This window comes from Saimiri boliviensis, chromosome 16, assembly GCF_048565385.1.
Source record: "Saimiri boliviensis isolate mSaiBol1 chromosome 16, mSaiBol1.pri, whole genome shotgun sequence".
Lineage (NCBI taxonomy): Eukaryota > Metazoa > Chordata > Mammalia > Primates > Cebidae > Saimiri > Saimiri boliviensis.
Window position 1 is genome coordinate 69222713 of NC_133464.1, and position 17240 is coordinate 69239952.

Consider the following 17240-nt stretch of genomic DNA (forward strand, 5'->3'; position numbering starts at 1 on the left):
GGCACACCTTTCAGCTCCACATCTGTCTTCTCTCTTTTCTTGACTTCTCCCTGGCTTGCCTTATGCATCTGTAAATTACAAACAACATTATTCTCTGTTTATCTCTCACAGATGTTTGTAATTGGGTATAAGGTGTTTAAAATAAAGCCCTGTAAAGGGTACAATGTGCAAGTATTCCAGTTCTGTATTTGTTTATATATTGGTCATTATTTTTTATTCAAGTACTCATCCAACAAATATTTATAGCTTTTTAAACTATATTCCAGACATGGTGCAAATGACAAAACAATACATAGTTCTTTCCTTCAGGGACTGAAGTCTTTAGTGGGAGACAATCAGATGATCATTATAATATAGGTCATAAAAGGGGGTTATAGAAACATCAATGAGGGATGCCTAAGCCAGGGTGGTGCCGTCGTGGAAGCTCCTAAAGGAATCACTTAGTGGAGGAAGCAGAAAGGAACCCTTCTCTGCAGTCAGCTTTCATTCTCATAAAGCACTCACTAGAGGAAGCATGGATTCACAAAACCCACACTCATTTGGCCATGTTAATCTTTCCTTCACATCCTTTTTCAGGGTTAGTTGGTGGAGGCTCAAACAGATTCGTTTTCCTTTCCTAGTCCTCTCTTGAAACGCAAACTGACAGCAAGTGGTTTAAGACCCTTCTATTAAAAAAGAGAAAAGCTGGGTACTTTTCTAACTTGAGTGCCAACCCTTGAGGAAGTGACGTTGACAAAACTGCCCCTCTCAATGACCACATCCCACCATTATCCCAGCCTGGAGCTACAGATTCCACTGGATCCTTCCAGATTCCCACTTGTTTCATGTCACCTTCTTGCACTGGAAGACACAGAACTTGGGCTTTGTGGCCATGATGAGTCATCTCTGCAGGGTGGATGGTTCTTGGGATGACAAGGACCCCTAGAAAGGCAAGCCCAGGCTTGTGCTGTTGGCTCAGCATTGCGTTGGGCCCTGGTCACTCTGCCCTTGAGTGGACTGTTAGGAGCATAGAGCAAAGGGCTATTTGTGCCCTGAGTAACAGTTCAAATTAATGGATTTATATAAGCTTTTTGTCTGTGGGTCCTGTGGGTGCCTGCTGTCCAGATGTTTTGCTGAGCAGATGTTTTGCTGGACATCTCTGAGTGGGCACGTTGTGCTGACCTCCCCCAGAGGCTGCGTCACATGAAAACATGCATTGTGAGTCTCGTTATGTGCTCTGCAGAGTCAATGGCTCTCTCCAATGTGATGCTGTAGGTCAATACATTTTAGATAAAAAATCAACTAAAAACTTAACGAGAGCCTGGGAAATTCACATTGCCTATTCTCCAAGCATCTCTGCACACTGTTGCTGTGGTGATGTATCTGCATGGAGCACGAGGCTGTGTGGCTTTAATGATGCATTTTAGATGAATGTGCTCCTAGCTGACAGGTATGAATCCCCCTTGCTTTAATGGAAACATAGTTTGAAATGCAGCTATTAACTGGTAGGATTTTATTTTAACCTCTTGTGCTCCTTAGAAAAACAATAAAAGAATTTTCCCCATGAGGGAATTATGGGGTTTAGGTTTTACTAAACCCAGGTGATGTTAAATCATCCTTCTTGAGCTTGCTTTGTCATTTAACAATGGCCTAGTAAAGAGCCTGGCACTTAGTAGGGGCATAGTTAGTGCTGGGTCCCACCTCCTCCCTAAGGGACTGTCAAGGAATTTAGACCTCTGGCCTGGGTTCAGAAAGGTTGAATTGGGTTCTGGATGGGTTGTCAGTTTAATAGAGCTGATAGGCTTTGAGAAAGGAAGTGTTCTGTTATCGTGAGTTGGAGTGCTTGGCTCAACCTGTGATTATCTCTTCATGCAGCTGTCATCTGTTGAGACCTGGCAGCACCACCCTTCACTTGCAGGTGTGAGAATCACTGCTCTCTTGTTCTCGTAGAAGTTGGAAAGGAAACTCTGCCTTTCTGTCTCAGAGGCTGCCTGTGGCTCACTGATCTCTGCTTGGTGCACACAGGGCAACCAGGTGTTGTTCCCCCAACTCAGTGTATCCCAATCTTCCAGGGGCTTCACACTCACCTGGGGTCTATATTAAACTGCAGATTCCACAGTGCTACCCCCATAGTTCTGTTTCGCAGTATCCAGTGCAAGCCTCCATGTGTCAAGAAATACTATCCCAAGCTATGTAGTTGAAGGTGACTCTACAGGTTCATAAGACTGAGACTAAGAGAAAGACGGCCTGCAGTTGGGAATAAAAAGGGTTGGTACACCCTCTTGTCATTGTCAGACATTGGCTATGGCTCCAATGCTCTATGTGCCAAATATGCTACGTGATGTTCATTTCTTTAATACCCACTAGGTGCCAATCCCGTGCTATGTGCTGGAAATACAGAAATGAGCAAGAAATAGCTCCTGCTTTATGAGATTCATAGTCCAGTATGTATGGACAGGCACATACAAATCAACTACAATACATGAAGACAAATGGTGCAATAATATAGCCTGAGCCCAGCCTGGGGCAATTCATTAATCTGAGAAGCCATGACATAGAAAAATAGTACTTACCTTTTATTGAGCAGTTATTATAGCCTGGACTTTGTCTTACTCACATTAAGTAAATTTATCACAATACTTTTAGGAAGGTAAGGAAAGAGTTCTAGATTGTTAAGGTAATTTGCGTAAGGCTGCTTAGTTTATAAATAGCAAAGCCGAAATGTTGTTGCCAAGGGCCATATTCCTAACAGCTATAAAGTCTTTCTAGAGAGAAGGGACATATTATTTACTGAACATATAGTATGTATGAGGGTCACTTAATTGAACACTTGTGATGTTTCTCAGGGTGGTCAGGACTCTGTAAAGAAGAGCATTGCAAGCACTGATAGGCCAGGCACACTGATGTGGATGCCACCATTACATCTATTAACCAGAGCTTGAATGGTTGATAGGTATGCTGGGATACTGATTCCCTTAGCTCTCCCGCTGGCTGGGGCAGGGTTCATCATCTCTTAGTAGCTCTCTAGTCAGTTTACCAAGCACTCTTGCAATGCAGGGTGCAGGCTGCCCTGGTCTCTATAACTTTGCCTCCACAAGCAATGGATGCTGCATAGACAACAGCTGTTTCAACCCAGAGGTATGAGAGGGGGCTGCATTTTGCATTTCCATCCTCTGGCCACTTTTGTGTGTGAGCAAGGTCTTCCCCCAGGCCTTTGAATGAAACACATCAGGTTGATAGGTTAGTGCTTGAAGAAAGCCCCCATCTGCTGGAACAGGAGTTAGACTTTTCAGTTCCTCACAGTCCATTTGCATCCCACTGACTCACTTTGTGCACATTTTGTCTGTTGGGGTTTCAGTTGAAGACACCCTTCTTCACTTCCTCTCCTGAAAACGGTCATATCTTGTGTCCCAAGAAACATGGCTGTTCCAGTACTACCCATGCGTCATGGGTGGTCCCCGGCACCTCAACTGGAACATGGGCTTCATGGACAAGTCCTTAATCAATGTGCAATTTACATTTTTCTCTTTTAGAGTTTACTGTTTGGGGCCAGTTATATTTGTAAAAAAGCACTTCTTTTTCTTTTACTATGTTCATCAAAAACAGGAAGTCAAAGGTCTGAATACTCTTCCTGTGAATCAACAGAGAAAGCTTTCTCATCTGAGCCCAGGAATACGCAGCCTAGGGCCACTGACTTGGACCTAAGGCTGTAAGAATGGAGGGCTGCAAGCTGGACCCTGGGGTATCGGGCAGGCAGGTATGGGAGGTAGGAGCTGTCCATCCCCTAAACCTGGACGGTACTAAATAAAAGAAGCACACACAAGAAATGCTGGAGTGACAGGGGTGGAACCAGGGCAGGAACAGACAGCTTCATTCCGGGGTGTTATGAATAAGGTAACAGGAAGTGCTAACTCGCAGATCAGATGTACCATGCACTTCAGTAGCAGTGCAACTGGGATAACAGTTCTGGCCTTCTGGGGAGCCAGTGAAAGGAGTGGCTTTGTGTGGCGGTGTGGGGTGGTGGATGTAGGAGATGGGTGCATTTCCACACTTTGTGCTGGATTAAGTGCACACACACACACACACGTACACACACACACACACACACACACACACAATTGTTCCACAGATCCATTTGGGCTCACTGATTCAGTCCAACACTGAATCACAGGTTACTAATTCACAATTAGCGATATACATTTCAATATTAACCGGTGAGTCATAGGATCAAGAATAGAAAAGGAACTGATATGGTTTCAAATCATTCCATGATGTCACTGGGGTTGAAAGACAGTCCTTTCCTGGCTGTTAAGGCGGCTGCTTGCCAGAGAGGAGCCATTCCACATGCTCTTGTCAAAACAGGCCTGTGTGCCTTCTGTAGCAGCCACCTGCCTGCTTCTTCCCAGAGCAGAGGTAGGGTGAGGGAGATCATACACAGAGAATGCTGAAAGATCTAGAAACAAAGGCCCTCTACATCTAGAAGCTGTTCTGCCACTATCCTCTGTCAACAAACAAACAAACAAACAAACACACACACACACAAATCCTGGCCTTTTCTGCCACTGTTCCTGAGTCCTGAGAAAGCATATAGCATCTATGCCCAAGCCTGCCAATTCCTCTAATTCCCACCAGCTTTACCTGGAGCCTGTGCTCAGGCCAGGCTCTGAGCTTCCACATGAGCCTCTCTCTTTCTCTTGCTCAGACGCTGAGCTTGCTCTTGGCAAAACCCTGGCCTAGGCACCAGTTTCCTCAGCATCACCGACTCTGAATGTGCTGAGCCAGGTGTCTGGAGTGGCCCATAAAAGCCAGTCCTTGTCTGATGATGTCACTTGTGGCCTTGGGCCTTGTTCATCTCTTCCTTTTTTCATCTAGATTGTATTGAGCGCCTGTCCCTGTGCCGTCCATTGTGGGATGACTCCTGTTCTTGTGTTGCTTCAAGTCCAGCAGCAGATCAAGTCAGTCTATGCAGCAGATACAAGAGACCAAATGGTCAACATGATGAGAGGTGCTGTCTCACCATAGGGATACCTGTAATGCTTAAACTGAGCCCAACTCTCCCTTTCTGTGAGTTTTAGTCAATTTTTCCAGATCCCTTTCTCCAGAGCTTCACACACACAGCAGTCTTTTAGAATGATGGCATTCTGGGTGTGTGAAGATGACTATCTTCTCTTCCACTGCCTTCTCTTCCAAGGCTAATAGTAGTTTTCCTTCACTTGTTATAGCCATGCCATTGGGTCCACACCTGTCCCTGTTTTCATTGTTCTCTTCTGAACATGTTCCAGCTTCTCAATGTTCTTATTGAGTGGAAATCTAGAACACAATACATTATTCTGAATTTATCTGGAGAAAAAAGTCAGAAATATAAATAATTGAGGAATAATGAAAATAATAGGAGCTTTGTTGTGTGTGTGTGTGTGTGTGTGTGTGTGTGTGTGAGAGTGTGTGTGTGTTTAACACAGGGGTAGAGAGATGGAACATGTTTTTATTTCTAATTTTACATAATGTGAAGTCAGTTCAAAGACTTCTCAGTACAGCATAATTGATTTTGACTTTCTCAGATCATAATACATGATATTTTTATTCTCTGGTGTTTTTACGCTAAGCTCTAAGAAAGCATGATGAAAATATCTGACCTACTTCTCTGCTGGTATTATGGCTATCACGCTCTCAAGTCAATCTTAACTTCCACTTGACCCCCTTCCTGTGGCCATAGCCTTTGCACCTTGGGTGATAGATCCTCCGCAATGTTCCATTTCTAAGTAGCTCTCTAATCTAGTCATATATATGGCTTTCTTTCCATGTCAAAGCTACAACCAAGACCTGCTTTGATGGAGACAGCTCTTAAGAAGGCTGGCTTCAATTATTCATTGAGTAACTTTAGGGTTGGCTACTCTTTTCATAGTTTCTGTGACGAGTGCATAACCTGGGGAGTTCATTCATTTCCTATTCTAAGGAGCACACAATCTGTGCAATCACACGTAGCACCTGAATGCGGATTGCCCATGATGTCTGCCTTTAAAGCACAGACCAAGAACCCCATCTCTAATCTATCTTGGGAGATGCTGTTGATATTGCCAAATTTATGGGTTGTAGGCATAATAGATTGGCATTTGGCATCTATTCCAACTATATGTGTCCTAGAATCCCTCGCAGCCAGAGTCATGGATGCAAAGCAGTTTCCACGCTTAGATGTACCCCATGCAAGATTTGAAAAGAGGAAATGTGACAAAAGGCCAGATTCTGCAGCTTTGACTACTTTTCCTGGAACACAGGGTCTTGAAGATGCTGTGCTTTTCTGTAACGAAATTCTATTGTATAGCAACAAGTTTCATGTGAGGAGAGAAGCAATTGTAGCAGCATGTTGGTAGTTTCTGGATCTCACAGCTCTGGGATTGAGTTCTAGAACTCAACCATTCCTGTGGCACCCCTACCTTCTCACTGGGGTAGAGGGAGCAACACCCTTGAAGGCTGGTTTAGCAGTGTAGCACTGGATGGCATTCCTGGACCCAACCTTTAGCCTACCCTTCCAGCCCCTCCAATAGCTGTATAAACATTGATCCCTTTTGGTTTAAAATAGCTAAAATCATTTCTATTTTCTACAACTGAATTCTGACAGATAGTTTATCAAAGGCAGCATAAATAGGTGATTTCAACTCTTTTTTACCTTAATTAAAAAGTGTCTTGTGACTGTTGCTGATAACTCCATCTGAAGGGCACTGTAAGGACTTGAGTTCTAGTCTTGTCTCTGCTGCCTATACATCTGTGTGTGTGACCTTGAATAAGTCACTTCAGCTTTCCAAGTTCTTTTCCTTATCTACCAAACTGGACACATAACACCTGCTTTGTATGTGTGCGCATAAGTGAAGAGAATGTGAATGAAAGTGGGCTTTGGGCAATAAAATGTGACTACTGTCTTTTTTTCTTAATATAATATTGCCTTCCTGTGAAACCCCATCTCTTCCTCAAGCAAAGTATTAGTTAGAAAATGTCTGTTCATCACAAAGTGAGAAATAAGTGAAATATCCTGTCTTACATTTTGTTCAGGATTTTTTTTTGGCGATGGTGTTCGTCCATTTTACTTTGCTCTAAAGGAATACCTGAGGCTGGTTCACTTACAAGGAAAAGAGGTTTATCTGGTTTATGGTTCTGCAGGCTGCCCAGGAAGCATGGCATTGGCATCTGCTTCTGGTTGGGACCTTGGTAACTTTCACCTTTTACTCGTGGTGAGGACAGTGGGAGCTGGCATGTCACATGGCAAGAGAGGAAGCAAGAGAGAAGAAGGAGCTGTCAGGCTCTTCTTAGCAATCAGATCTTTCATGAACTAACAGAGAAAGAACTCAACTCATTACCATAAGGGATGTGCCAAGCCATTCATGAAGGATCCACGCCCATGATAAAAAAAAAAAAAACAAAACCTCCCACCAGGCCCCATCTCCAACATCAGTGGATCACATTTCACATGAAGTTTGGAGAGGACAGATATCCAAATCATATCAACTATTTTCAGACCACATGTCCTGAGACACTGGAAAGAGAGTTGACATGCTTGCAGACGTTTATAAATGAAGAGATAGAAAGTTGGTGAGATCAAGGGATCTCTGAAAGTCAGACGACTATGAAGATAAACATTAATATTATCTACCATGTCAGTTCAATGGCTTACCAATAGATCTTGTGGGAAGAAGAGTCAGTTTATAACATCAGATAATACATGTTGATGGCAAACCACTTATCCCCCTAGTTAATATATGTTGAATATTTGCAATGTGCAAACTATTCTGTTAGACACTGGAGCCCTATGCTAGATGTTAAAATAAGCATATTAGGGAAAATGTTACTGTATATAAATTACACATCAGTTAACATGACTAAAAAGAAAGACACAAAAATAAATCTCATATGAAGTCTTCACTTTTCATCCTTAACAAAGCCTGTTTCTTGTGAATAACAGACTCACTGCACAGTGTGCTATACTTCATGCTTCTGTATAGGGTATTGCTCTCTGCCACACCCATGCCTGCCCTTATGCTGCTGTTCCTCTTCATGGAAATCCCTTCCCCATCCATCTCTGCTTACTTACCCAATTCTCAGCTCCTTTTGGGCCCTTGTCAAAGAAAACCACATACAAGAGAATGCTTTCTTGATTCTCTTTAATTAATCCCTCTCTGCTAAATTAATCCCTCTCTGCTATCGCAGTCATTCATATATGTTAACCCTAGTATATACCATTTTTCTGTCTCGTATGAATTTTTTTGTATTAATTTTTATGTTTGGCATTTTAGTAGCATTTGGCATAGTGTAATAGTAGGTGGTTAATTAAGTTTGCTGAATTCAATTTTGAATGGCTCTTACATCTATTTCACTATACTGAATAGTTGAAAGAAAATGGCCATAAAATAGATATTGATGTGGCCAAAGTGAGAAATGACATTTAAGTCTCCATCTTTCCTGTCGTTTTCTGTTCTTTTCCTAGCCTCTGCCTGCCTACCTTCCCACGTGAACAGGTGCACACCCATCTTGTTTGAGGCAGGCAATTTATTATCACAGGCAAGGGATATTAGAGTGATAAGAAATGATGTCACCCTGGGGCTGGGCACGGTGGCTCATACCTGTAATCCCAGCACTTTGCGAGGCCAAGGCAGGTGGATCACCTGAAGTCAGGACAAGCCTGGCCAACATGGTGAAACTCCAACTCTACTAAAAATACAAAAATTAGCTGGTTGTGGTGGTGAGCACTTGTAATCCCAGCTACTTGGGAGGCTGAGGCAGGAGAAGTGTTTGAATCTGGGAAGGGAAGGGTGCAGTGAGCCAAGACTGCACTACTGCACTCCAGCCTGGGCAACAGAGTGAGACTCCATCTAAAAAAAAAAATAATAATAATAATGATATCACCCTTTAGCTTAAAGTTTGATTCTACACAGTGCTAAGTACATGATATGTTGGAGAGAGGGGGGGAATTGTGTAATTTACTCAAATCCTGATTAAATGGAATAAGTGAAATGCATAGGTGTATTCTGTAAGCAGTTATCCTGTGCACACTATTGAATTACTATTTAATTCTAAGGATGTATAGATCCCGTTGAATTAGGAAAGAGGATGAGAACATCAGAAAGCCAGGAAAAAGAAATATTTAAGAAAGAGTAGAAGGCTTGCTACTGCTTACCTGAAGAAGTGAAATCTAAGGAGTCATTAAAAAAATTAATGTTATTAATAAAATGGAATACATTTATATAGAGTTTTAAAGTGTGTAATTTTTTTTTTTAACACATATCACCTCATTAGACCTTCACAGTAAGCTTATGTGGTAAGCACTATTATCTCAGGTTTGCATATGAAGAAATGGACCTTAGTCCAGTGATAGGTCTCTTTGACCTCTGCACATACCAAGTTTCATTGTAAATGATTTACAGAAATACTCTGACCTGAAAAATTTATCAGCTACCATTTTATTTCGAGATGTCAGAATAAACTTAATACCATTTAGTATTAATGGTAATAATAAACTTAATGCCATTTAGTAGCTTATCAATTAGGGTCAGAATCAGCCAGTGTTACCCTGGAGCTGACAGAAAACAAAATGATTTTCTTTAAAAACTTTGCTCTTTGCTTATATGGGCAATAGTGTTGGCATGACCATGGTCTCAAAATATGCATTAAGCTTCAAGTCAGGACACTAAACATTCTAATCCAGGTGTCTGTTTCCCCCTCTGCTTTGTAGTGTGTATCCACGCCAGATAGACACAGAGCTGGAAGAAGATGGGGTGTGATTGGAACTGCTCTGGGTTGGTTACAGGTAAGTGAGGATCAAATCCTGTCTTCTTATAGCCCTCTGTCCAGCTGGTGTGTCACCAAATAAAAATCAGCCAGAGGTAAGAGCTGTGCGATCTCAGAAAGAGACGAGGCAAAAACTCTTTTGTTTCAAATAGAGGCCTGAAACAAATAGCAAGATATTACCAGTATAGCAGAATTTTCTCAAGTTTTAGCTATTCATCTGTTTAGCTAAGAAAATATCAGTGTGCCATGCTCTGAGGACACACAGATAGAGATTGCACAGTTCTCATCCTTGAGGAGGCCACGATCCAGTGGAGCAGATGAATAGGCAAACAGAAGCGATGCAATAAGAATGTCTACACGAGTGTGGAAGTGAGAGTGAGGACCCATTTGAAGGGATGGGGAAGCTTCTAGAGCAGGGGATGCTGGAGGGTTCAGAAGCTAGTTTTGGTTAGTGGAGAGTAGGAAAATTATTCCCTGCAAAAGGAATACTGTAGGCAAAAGCACAGAAACAAGGGTCAGGATGATTTGTTAAAATTGTGAGTGATTCATAAAAGAGGTACAAAAATCCAAGTTGAAATGGAGGAGAATACACATAAAAATAAAGAGAATTTCTAATAAGATGCTTCCATACTCAAGAGCTTACCTCACATGCCTCACTCTGGAGAGCACAGCTCTGGAGCAATGTGTCTCAAAGTTTAATGATGGGCATAAAATTTAAATAGGAATCTTGTTAAAATACAAAGTCTGATTAAGTAGATCTGGGCTGGGGCCTGAGAGTGTGTATTTCTAACATGCTCCCAGGTGATGCTGATGCTGCTAGTCTGTAGACTGATCTGGAACTATGAATAGTGAGTGGAGGAAGGGCAGGTGATACACCCAGCAACCCCTTAGAGGCTAGTGGTGTATGTGTGCATGTAGGCTATTGCCATGAGCTAGATTTGATGCTGTTGCACAATGGGCAGCAACCAAGTTTTTAAATTTTGTTTTATTTTTGAGACAGTGTCTCACACTGTTGCCTAGGCTGGAGTGCAGTGTTTTGCTCTCAACTTACTGCAACCTCCACCACCCAGGATCAAGTGATCCTCTCACCTCAGCCTCCTGAGTAGCTGGGACTACAGGCAGGCACCACCATCCCAGCTGAGTTTTTTGTATTTTTAGTAGAGTCAGGGTTTCTCCATGTTGCCCAGGCTGGTCTTGAACTCTTAAACCCAAGTAGTTCACCTGCCTTGGCCTCCCAAAGTGCTGGGATTACAGGTGTGAGCCAGCATGCCTGGTCAACTAATGTTTTTAAACAGAGCAGGGACACGATCATACCTGTGTCTGGTGAAAATGTGAAGAATGACCGGGAGTGGTGGCACAGGACTCAAGGGTATTGTCAGTAATCTTGGGGCTAATATTGGGGCAAGCAAGAGAGGAGAGAGTGGATTCAAGGGATACTCAGGAGGTAAGATAGACAGAATGTTGTGATTGCCTGGGTTAGGGGATGTGAGCAGAGGCAGAAGGAGGAGGAGAGAATGACCTTTAAGCATCTGTCATGGAAGAATGAGGTTTGGTGTTGCCACGATGAGATAAATCACACAGAAAAAGGAATCGGTCATGTGTGGGACAGAAAGGAGCCTACGTGTCATCCAAGCAGAGCTCAGAAGACAATTGTGATTGGGAACCAAGGTCCCGGAGATCTGGACACAGATCTGAGATGTATAGGTGCCGCCACCCTATGTAGAGAAAGAAGAAGAAAGCAGAGAAATGAATTCAGGATACAGTAAGAGATGGTCCAATGAGTAGGAGGAGATCAGCAGACAGTATTAAGCATGTAGAAGCCAAGTGCTTCAATAATTAGGTCATGTCCATGTCATGCACTGCAGAATGGTCACATGTGGATGAGGAGGGATTTAGCATTCAAGTGTCCAAGAAGACTTTAGTGAAATGAGTTTCAGAAGCATTGTGGATAAGGGCCATGTATTAATGGGTTCAGGAGAGTGTGGTAGGCAGAATACCCCTTCCCCCTCAGAGATGTGCCTGCCCTAATCCTTGGAACCTGTGAATATGTTATCTTACATGGCAAAAGGGACTGAACGGTTGCGACTAAGGACACAGATTTTGACATGGGGAGATTATCCTGGGTTATCTGGGTGGGCTCAGTTTAATCACATGAGTCTTTGTAAGTCAAAGACTTACAAAGGAAGAGTGTCAGAGAAATATGATATTGGAGATGGAGGAAGAGGGCCATAGGCCAAGGAATGTGGTAGCCTCTAGATGCAGAGAACCGTTCTCAGTTTATAGGCAGGAAGAAAATAGAGACCTCAGTCCTACAAATGCAAGGAATTCTGGCCAACCACCTGAATGAATAGGATGTTCAGTCTCTTCTGGGACCTTCAGAATGGAGCGCGGCCTGCCAACATCTAGATGTTAGTCTGCTGCAATCCATACCAGACTTCTGATCTACAGAACTGTGAGATAATAAACTGGTGTTTACTTTAACTACAAAGTTTGTAGTGATTTGTTACAGCAGCCACAGGAAAATAACACAGAGCCGTTAAGACTTTTAAGAGTAATGATAACGAAAACGTCAACTACTCTTTCAGGATATCTGATGGTTGAAAGCATAGGATTTTGATACCTGGAAATATGTTAACAGGAAAATCTTTGTGGTCATTTTCTTTGGAGTGGGAGTTGGGATAGTGTGCTGCAGACACCCAGATGTTTGATGCTACGCCCTTTTATCTTTACCTGCATGAGGCCGCTTGATGTATAAGTAACGCTATTTACTGCAGGGAATATCGTACACCTCTCTGGACCCCACATTTGGGATTTATTTATATATTGAGTTTGTGTCCTGGAGCAGTTTTAGAGTCACAGTCAAGATGAGTAGATGGTATGGAGATATCCCATATATCTACTTCCCGTCCACACCACCTGCCTCGCCAGAAGGGTACATTTGCTACAGTGGAAGCTGTACTGACACATCATATGAGGTCCACAGTTTACATCAGGGTTCACTTTTGGTGTAATACATTTTTTTACCTAAAAATAGGGAGGCCCTTCAGTAACCTTTTGATGGTCCATTTCTTTCTTCAGTGATCTCACAGCATAGCCCGATGGAGCCCACACCACGGCTTGATATGAGTGTGCACATGCAGTCGAAGCCACCCTTAATGCTTGCTGTTCTGCGTCCTTTGATGTCTCTTGCTCAGCAGTCCAGCTATTACAGTAAGTGGTTAATGTGTGCTCTGGTATTGTTGTGGTATCATTTGGATGATTGCATGCTGGGCCGCACAAGTCAGAGGCAGCAAATGCATTAAAGGCTCATCGTTACCGGCTTGCTGGGGATGCAGTTGATGGAATGGTGGTAAACCTCAAATGTTCCGCAGAGGCACAATCCTATTTGTGCTCTTTCCTTACCCCGTCCCTTCTCCTCATGTTCTGTCCCTCATAAAGGCTGTTTCTCTATTGTTTGATGCAAATGTGTAGCCTGGCTGTTTTTGCAGTCTTGCCCTGACCCCCTGGGAACATAGGAATACAAATTGGTGAAGGCATTGATACTGGCTTTCAAATGAGAAAGGGTTTGGAGCACTGTAGTAATGGGTCAAGGGTGCTTTGCTTTTTGTTGTTCTTGTTGTTGTTGTTTGAGATGGAGTCTTGCTCTGTCACCAGGCTGGATCGCAGTGGCACATTCTTGGCTCACTGCAACTCCGACTCCTGGGTTCAAGCAATTCTCCTGCCTCAGCCTCCCGAGTAGCTGGGATTTTAGGCATGCGACACCACGCCCAGCTAATTTTAGTAGAGACGGGGTTTCACCCTGTTGGCCAGGATGTGGGTCAAGGGTGTTTTTAAACATCTTTAAAAATAGTTATGTACATTTCAATGTACTTTAAAATTCCTGTAGATATTGCAGTTGTTCCAACTGTACTCATTTGGTGCCAAGAAGCAAGATCTACATGTATTTAATAGATACTAAATACGCCCTAAGTATAGATTCCAATGCCACACCACTGATTTCTTAACATCGGTAAAGGTCTATAAATCCAAGCAAGTGCTTCCTTTACTTTTTCTGCATCCATCTATATTTTTCTTTTCCATCTGTCATATGAAACTATTATTATTATTTAACATTTCTTTATGCTTATCATTCAGTCCAATCACTGGACACATCACAGGATGCCAGGCACTGGACTAACACAACTACTAGCAGTAACAATTCTAATTATGATGATAATGATTATTGGTCCAGTTCTGTCTCTCAGGGGCTCTGTGGGACTGACCAGGTATCTGTGGACACATGCATGCTTTTATGGGCACACCCACACTCTCCTTTCCCACAGAAAGGCACAGAGCTGAGCTCATTGCTTCAGACCCGGAAGAATCCCCTCCATCCCCATTGGGTACATATTCTGAAGGAAATGTGTTGTAGGAAGTCACCTTCTATGAGCTGCTTACCCATCAAGTTGCGCTCTGAGTGGGTGTGTATCCTTCCTATCTTGGCTGTCTTAGGTCTTCATATCCTAGGCAGTGGCTGGGTCAGTCTTTCTTATTGTGCACATTTGGGTAATAGAGGTACTGGACAATATAGGTAATTTAACAACTAATTCTACTCTTGCATTTGCTCCAGATCTGTGGACCAAATCCTATTCACCTGTGGCCCTACAAACATGTCTTTTTCCTATCACACTAACACACCACACCTTGTTTCTCCTCACCTTCTCGGAACTCCTTGATGGCTTTCTGGTATTTGAGGCTTGACAAGATTTATTCATGCATTGATTCAGCAGCTGGGATTTATTAACTATGGTGAAACAGAAATTTTACCAGGCAATGAAGTTACTTAATTTATAAGACAATGCTTCTGTGTTCAAGAATTACACTACCTGTGACCTATTTTTAATGTATGTTTCCCTGAGTTTGGGGCATTTGGCTGATATGTACTAAATGTCATATGGTTCATCCTGGAGGAGTGGCTGGTGCAGGCTGGGGTTAAGTTGGGTGTCTGGGCTCATGTCTACTTTCTTCTGAGCATCAGAGAGCATTCTAGATGTTCTCAAAGTCTTCGGCTGGAGGAAATGCACTTGTTCATGCCGTCTGTTGACCTGTAGGTACCATGTAGACCTCTCTGAGTGTCAGTTTCTCTGATGCTCAGGTGTCCATCAGATCTCTATGGCTCATCAGGAGATCTGATGGCCACCTGAGTGTCAGAGAAACTGACCTACAGCACTGTCGTGATGGGCAGGTGTAGGCACATTTTGAAACATAAGAGTAAATGTTAAGTTTGAATATGTTCAAAATTACAAGCTTGTATATAGCTTATATATTTGCCTTGTAATCCATTTGTGTAGTACCTAGTTCAATGCCAGCAATGACGAATTTAGATAACTGTACTGAGCTAAATAATTCCTCTCTTTAGTGTATATAACACTGTGACACAGATATAAAAGCTATGTGTATATACATATATATTTAATATATAGATGTATTAAAATAAATTTTCTGTAAATGTAATGGAATTATTGTAGAATGTCATCCACAAGGGAAGGAAGAAGTAGGTGTGAGCACTTTCAGGGTAGTTTGCCTACCTCTGAGCGGTTGTAGATACTTCGGCGGTATAATTGGTGATGAGGAAGAAGGAGGGAAGCTGTAGAGGAAAGAAGCCTGGAGATGTTCAGGATGGCTTTTTGAGTTTTCAAGTTCAGTGGGGTTGTTTGTGCTAGGGCTTGGTTTTGGGGGTCTGTGGGTGAATGCTGAGAAGGGTAGGTGCTGTTGCTTAGGCACAAATACCTGAACAGGACAGAGATGGATGAGTGGTTCAGGCTAGGAAATATTATCTGCCTTCTTTTCATTCTGTTTCATGCTAGGCAGGGCAATGATGACTGGTTTTCATTCAGCTTCTGCTCCAAGAGTACTTTAGAAAATGGGGAGCCATTTTTCACCTGTTTTGGTTTTGAGAGGTTGATATCCCCAACTGGCTACGGTTGGCTGGCAGCTGTTAGCCTCAGCGCAACCACACATGATTTCATGCCCTCTGTGCCTTCTTGGGCAGGAACCTTTTCCGGTGGACACAGAACACTTCAGCCATGGGCATCCATAATGGCTTCCTCCCAGGTCTGAGGCTTTCTTGGCTCTGAAAGTTTCCTGGATTTGCTGACCTCACCCCTGTGAGGAGGAGGATTGGCTTGGCTGTTGAAAACATACAGGTAATTAAAGGAATTCTACTAGGAAAAAGGAAAAGAAAAACACACACACACACAAACAACAAACTCAACCAGATACATCTTCCATAGCCATTGTTCAACGCTGGGAATCTGTGGTTCTGTGCCAGGGCAGGGAAGGAAGAGTGAGCCTGAGAGCCATTTCCTTACTGAAGATTATAAAGAGCCGGTGAGGCTGGAAGTGGCCTAGCGGAAATGGAGAACAGTGCTCTCCCTCCAAATAGGGAGATTCTAAGGGAGCTGATTTGAGGGAAATAGGTGATGATGGGAACCCAGCAACTAGAAATCTCAAAACAGAATGAAACAAAGCACCATTATCAGCACCTAACCAGCCAGGAGTTTCCGTAGAATCCAAGGGTTTCACCCCTTACTATGCATAAATCAGCCAGTGTTTCAGCTTCTTTATCATCGATCTTCCGCAGTGTTTCAGCATCCTACTCAGTGATACATTCTAGTCCTCATTCCTGAGGCTGGAAAACTTTCCTCATGTCTCACTCGATTCCCACCTGCTGCAGCTGAAACTCACTTCTCCTTACTCTGTTCTGGTGGACATGGAAAAGAACCGGTTACCGGTTTTTCCTTAAGAATCCTGCGGACATGTGACGAGTTAAAGGCACATCTTCCCCTCACCCACCCCTGCTTAGGTGTTCAGGATGTTTTGAATTGGTAAATTCTGGAGAAACTCTGTCAAATCTTTATGCTCAGGGGAACAAGATCTAGTAACCAAGCAAAATCAAAATACAGCAACAACACCCCTGTTCTGGTTTGTCAAGAAAAACCCTTTGCCCGCGCTCTCCATTTCCAAACAGAATGCAGCACATTTTAAAGAGTATTTTGTTTTCCTTTTCTGGAACCCATTGTGTGTCTCGTCAGAGACAATAAGCTGCTCATCCAGCTGCAGTTGTCCAAGTATGAAACTTCTCATGCAGGTCCATCTAGCTTGGAAGGGAGTAAAACCTCTGGGTGAAGTGTGTGTATCTGAGTGTGCATAGAGAGGGGTTCCTGGGGCAGAGAACAGACTGTGCCTGGTTTTCCAGCTCGAAGCATTCACGGCCTCTCTCTTTCAGGCTCAGGAGGCTGTCCCCGCAGCAACACTCACACACTGTGGAACTGAATAATCGTTGGCAAGATCTAGGGGACAGTAAGCCAGATTGGGCGGGGAGAGCATTCCATTATTATAACACAATGCCATAATAGGATACAAAATTCTTTTCATATTAATTCTTATACAACAGGAATCTGAAATCTCGACTTTTACAGTGAAAGGGGAAGTAAAACGCAGCCAGC

General features: G+C 43.0%; 1 protein-coding gene across 5 annotated transcripts in view; it reads left to right on the plus strand.

Moving 5' to 3' along the window:
* LOC141581653 (uncharacterized) overlaps window positions 1–17240 on the plus strand; it is a 527576-nt gene that overhangs the window by 163651 nt on the left and 346685 nt on the right. For all 5 annotated transcript variants that reach the window (XR_012514420.1, XM_074387809.1, XM_074387811.1 and 2 more), the window contains 2 exons: window positions 9698–9772; window positions 12832–12963. Coding sequence is in view for 4 of the 5 variants with exons in the window: in XM_074387809.1 (XP_074243910.1) it covers window positions 9736–9772; window positions 12832–12963 (169 nt within the window). In the remaining variant the exon portion in view is untranslated. The remainder of the gene's footprint in view (window positions 1–9697; window positions 9773–12831; window positions 12964–17240) is intronic.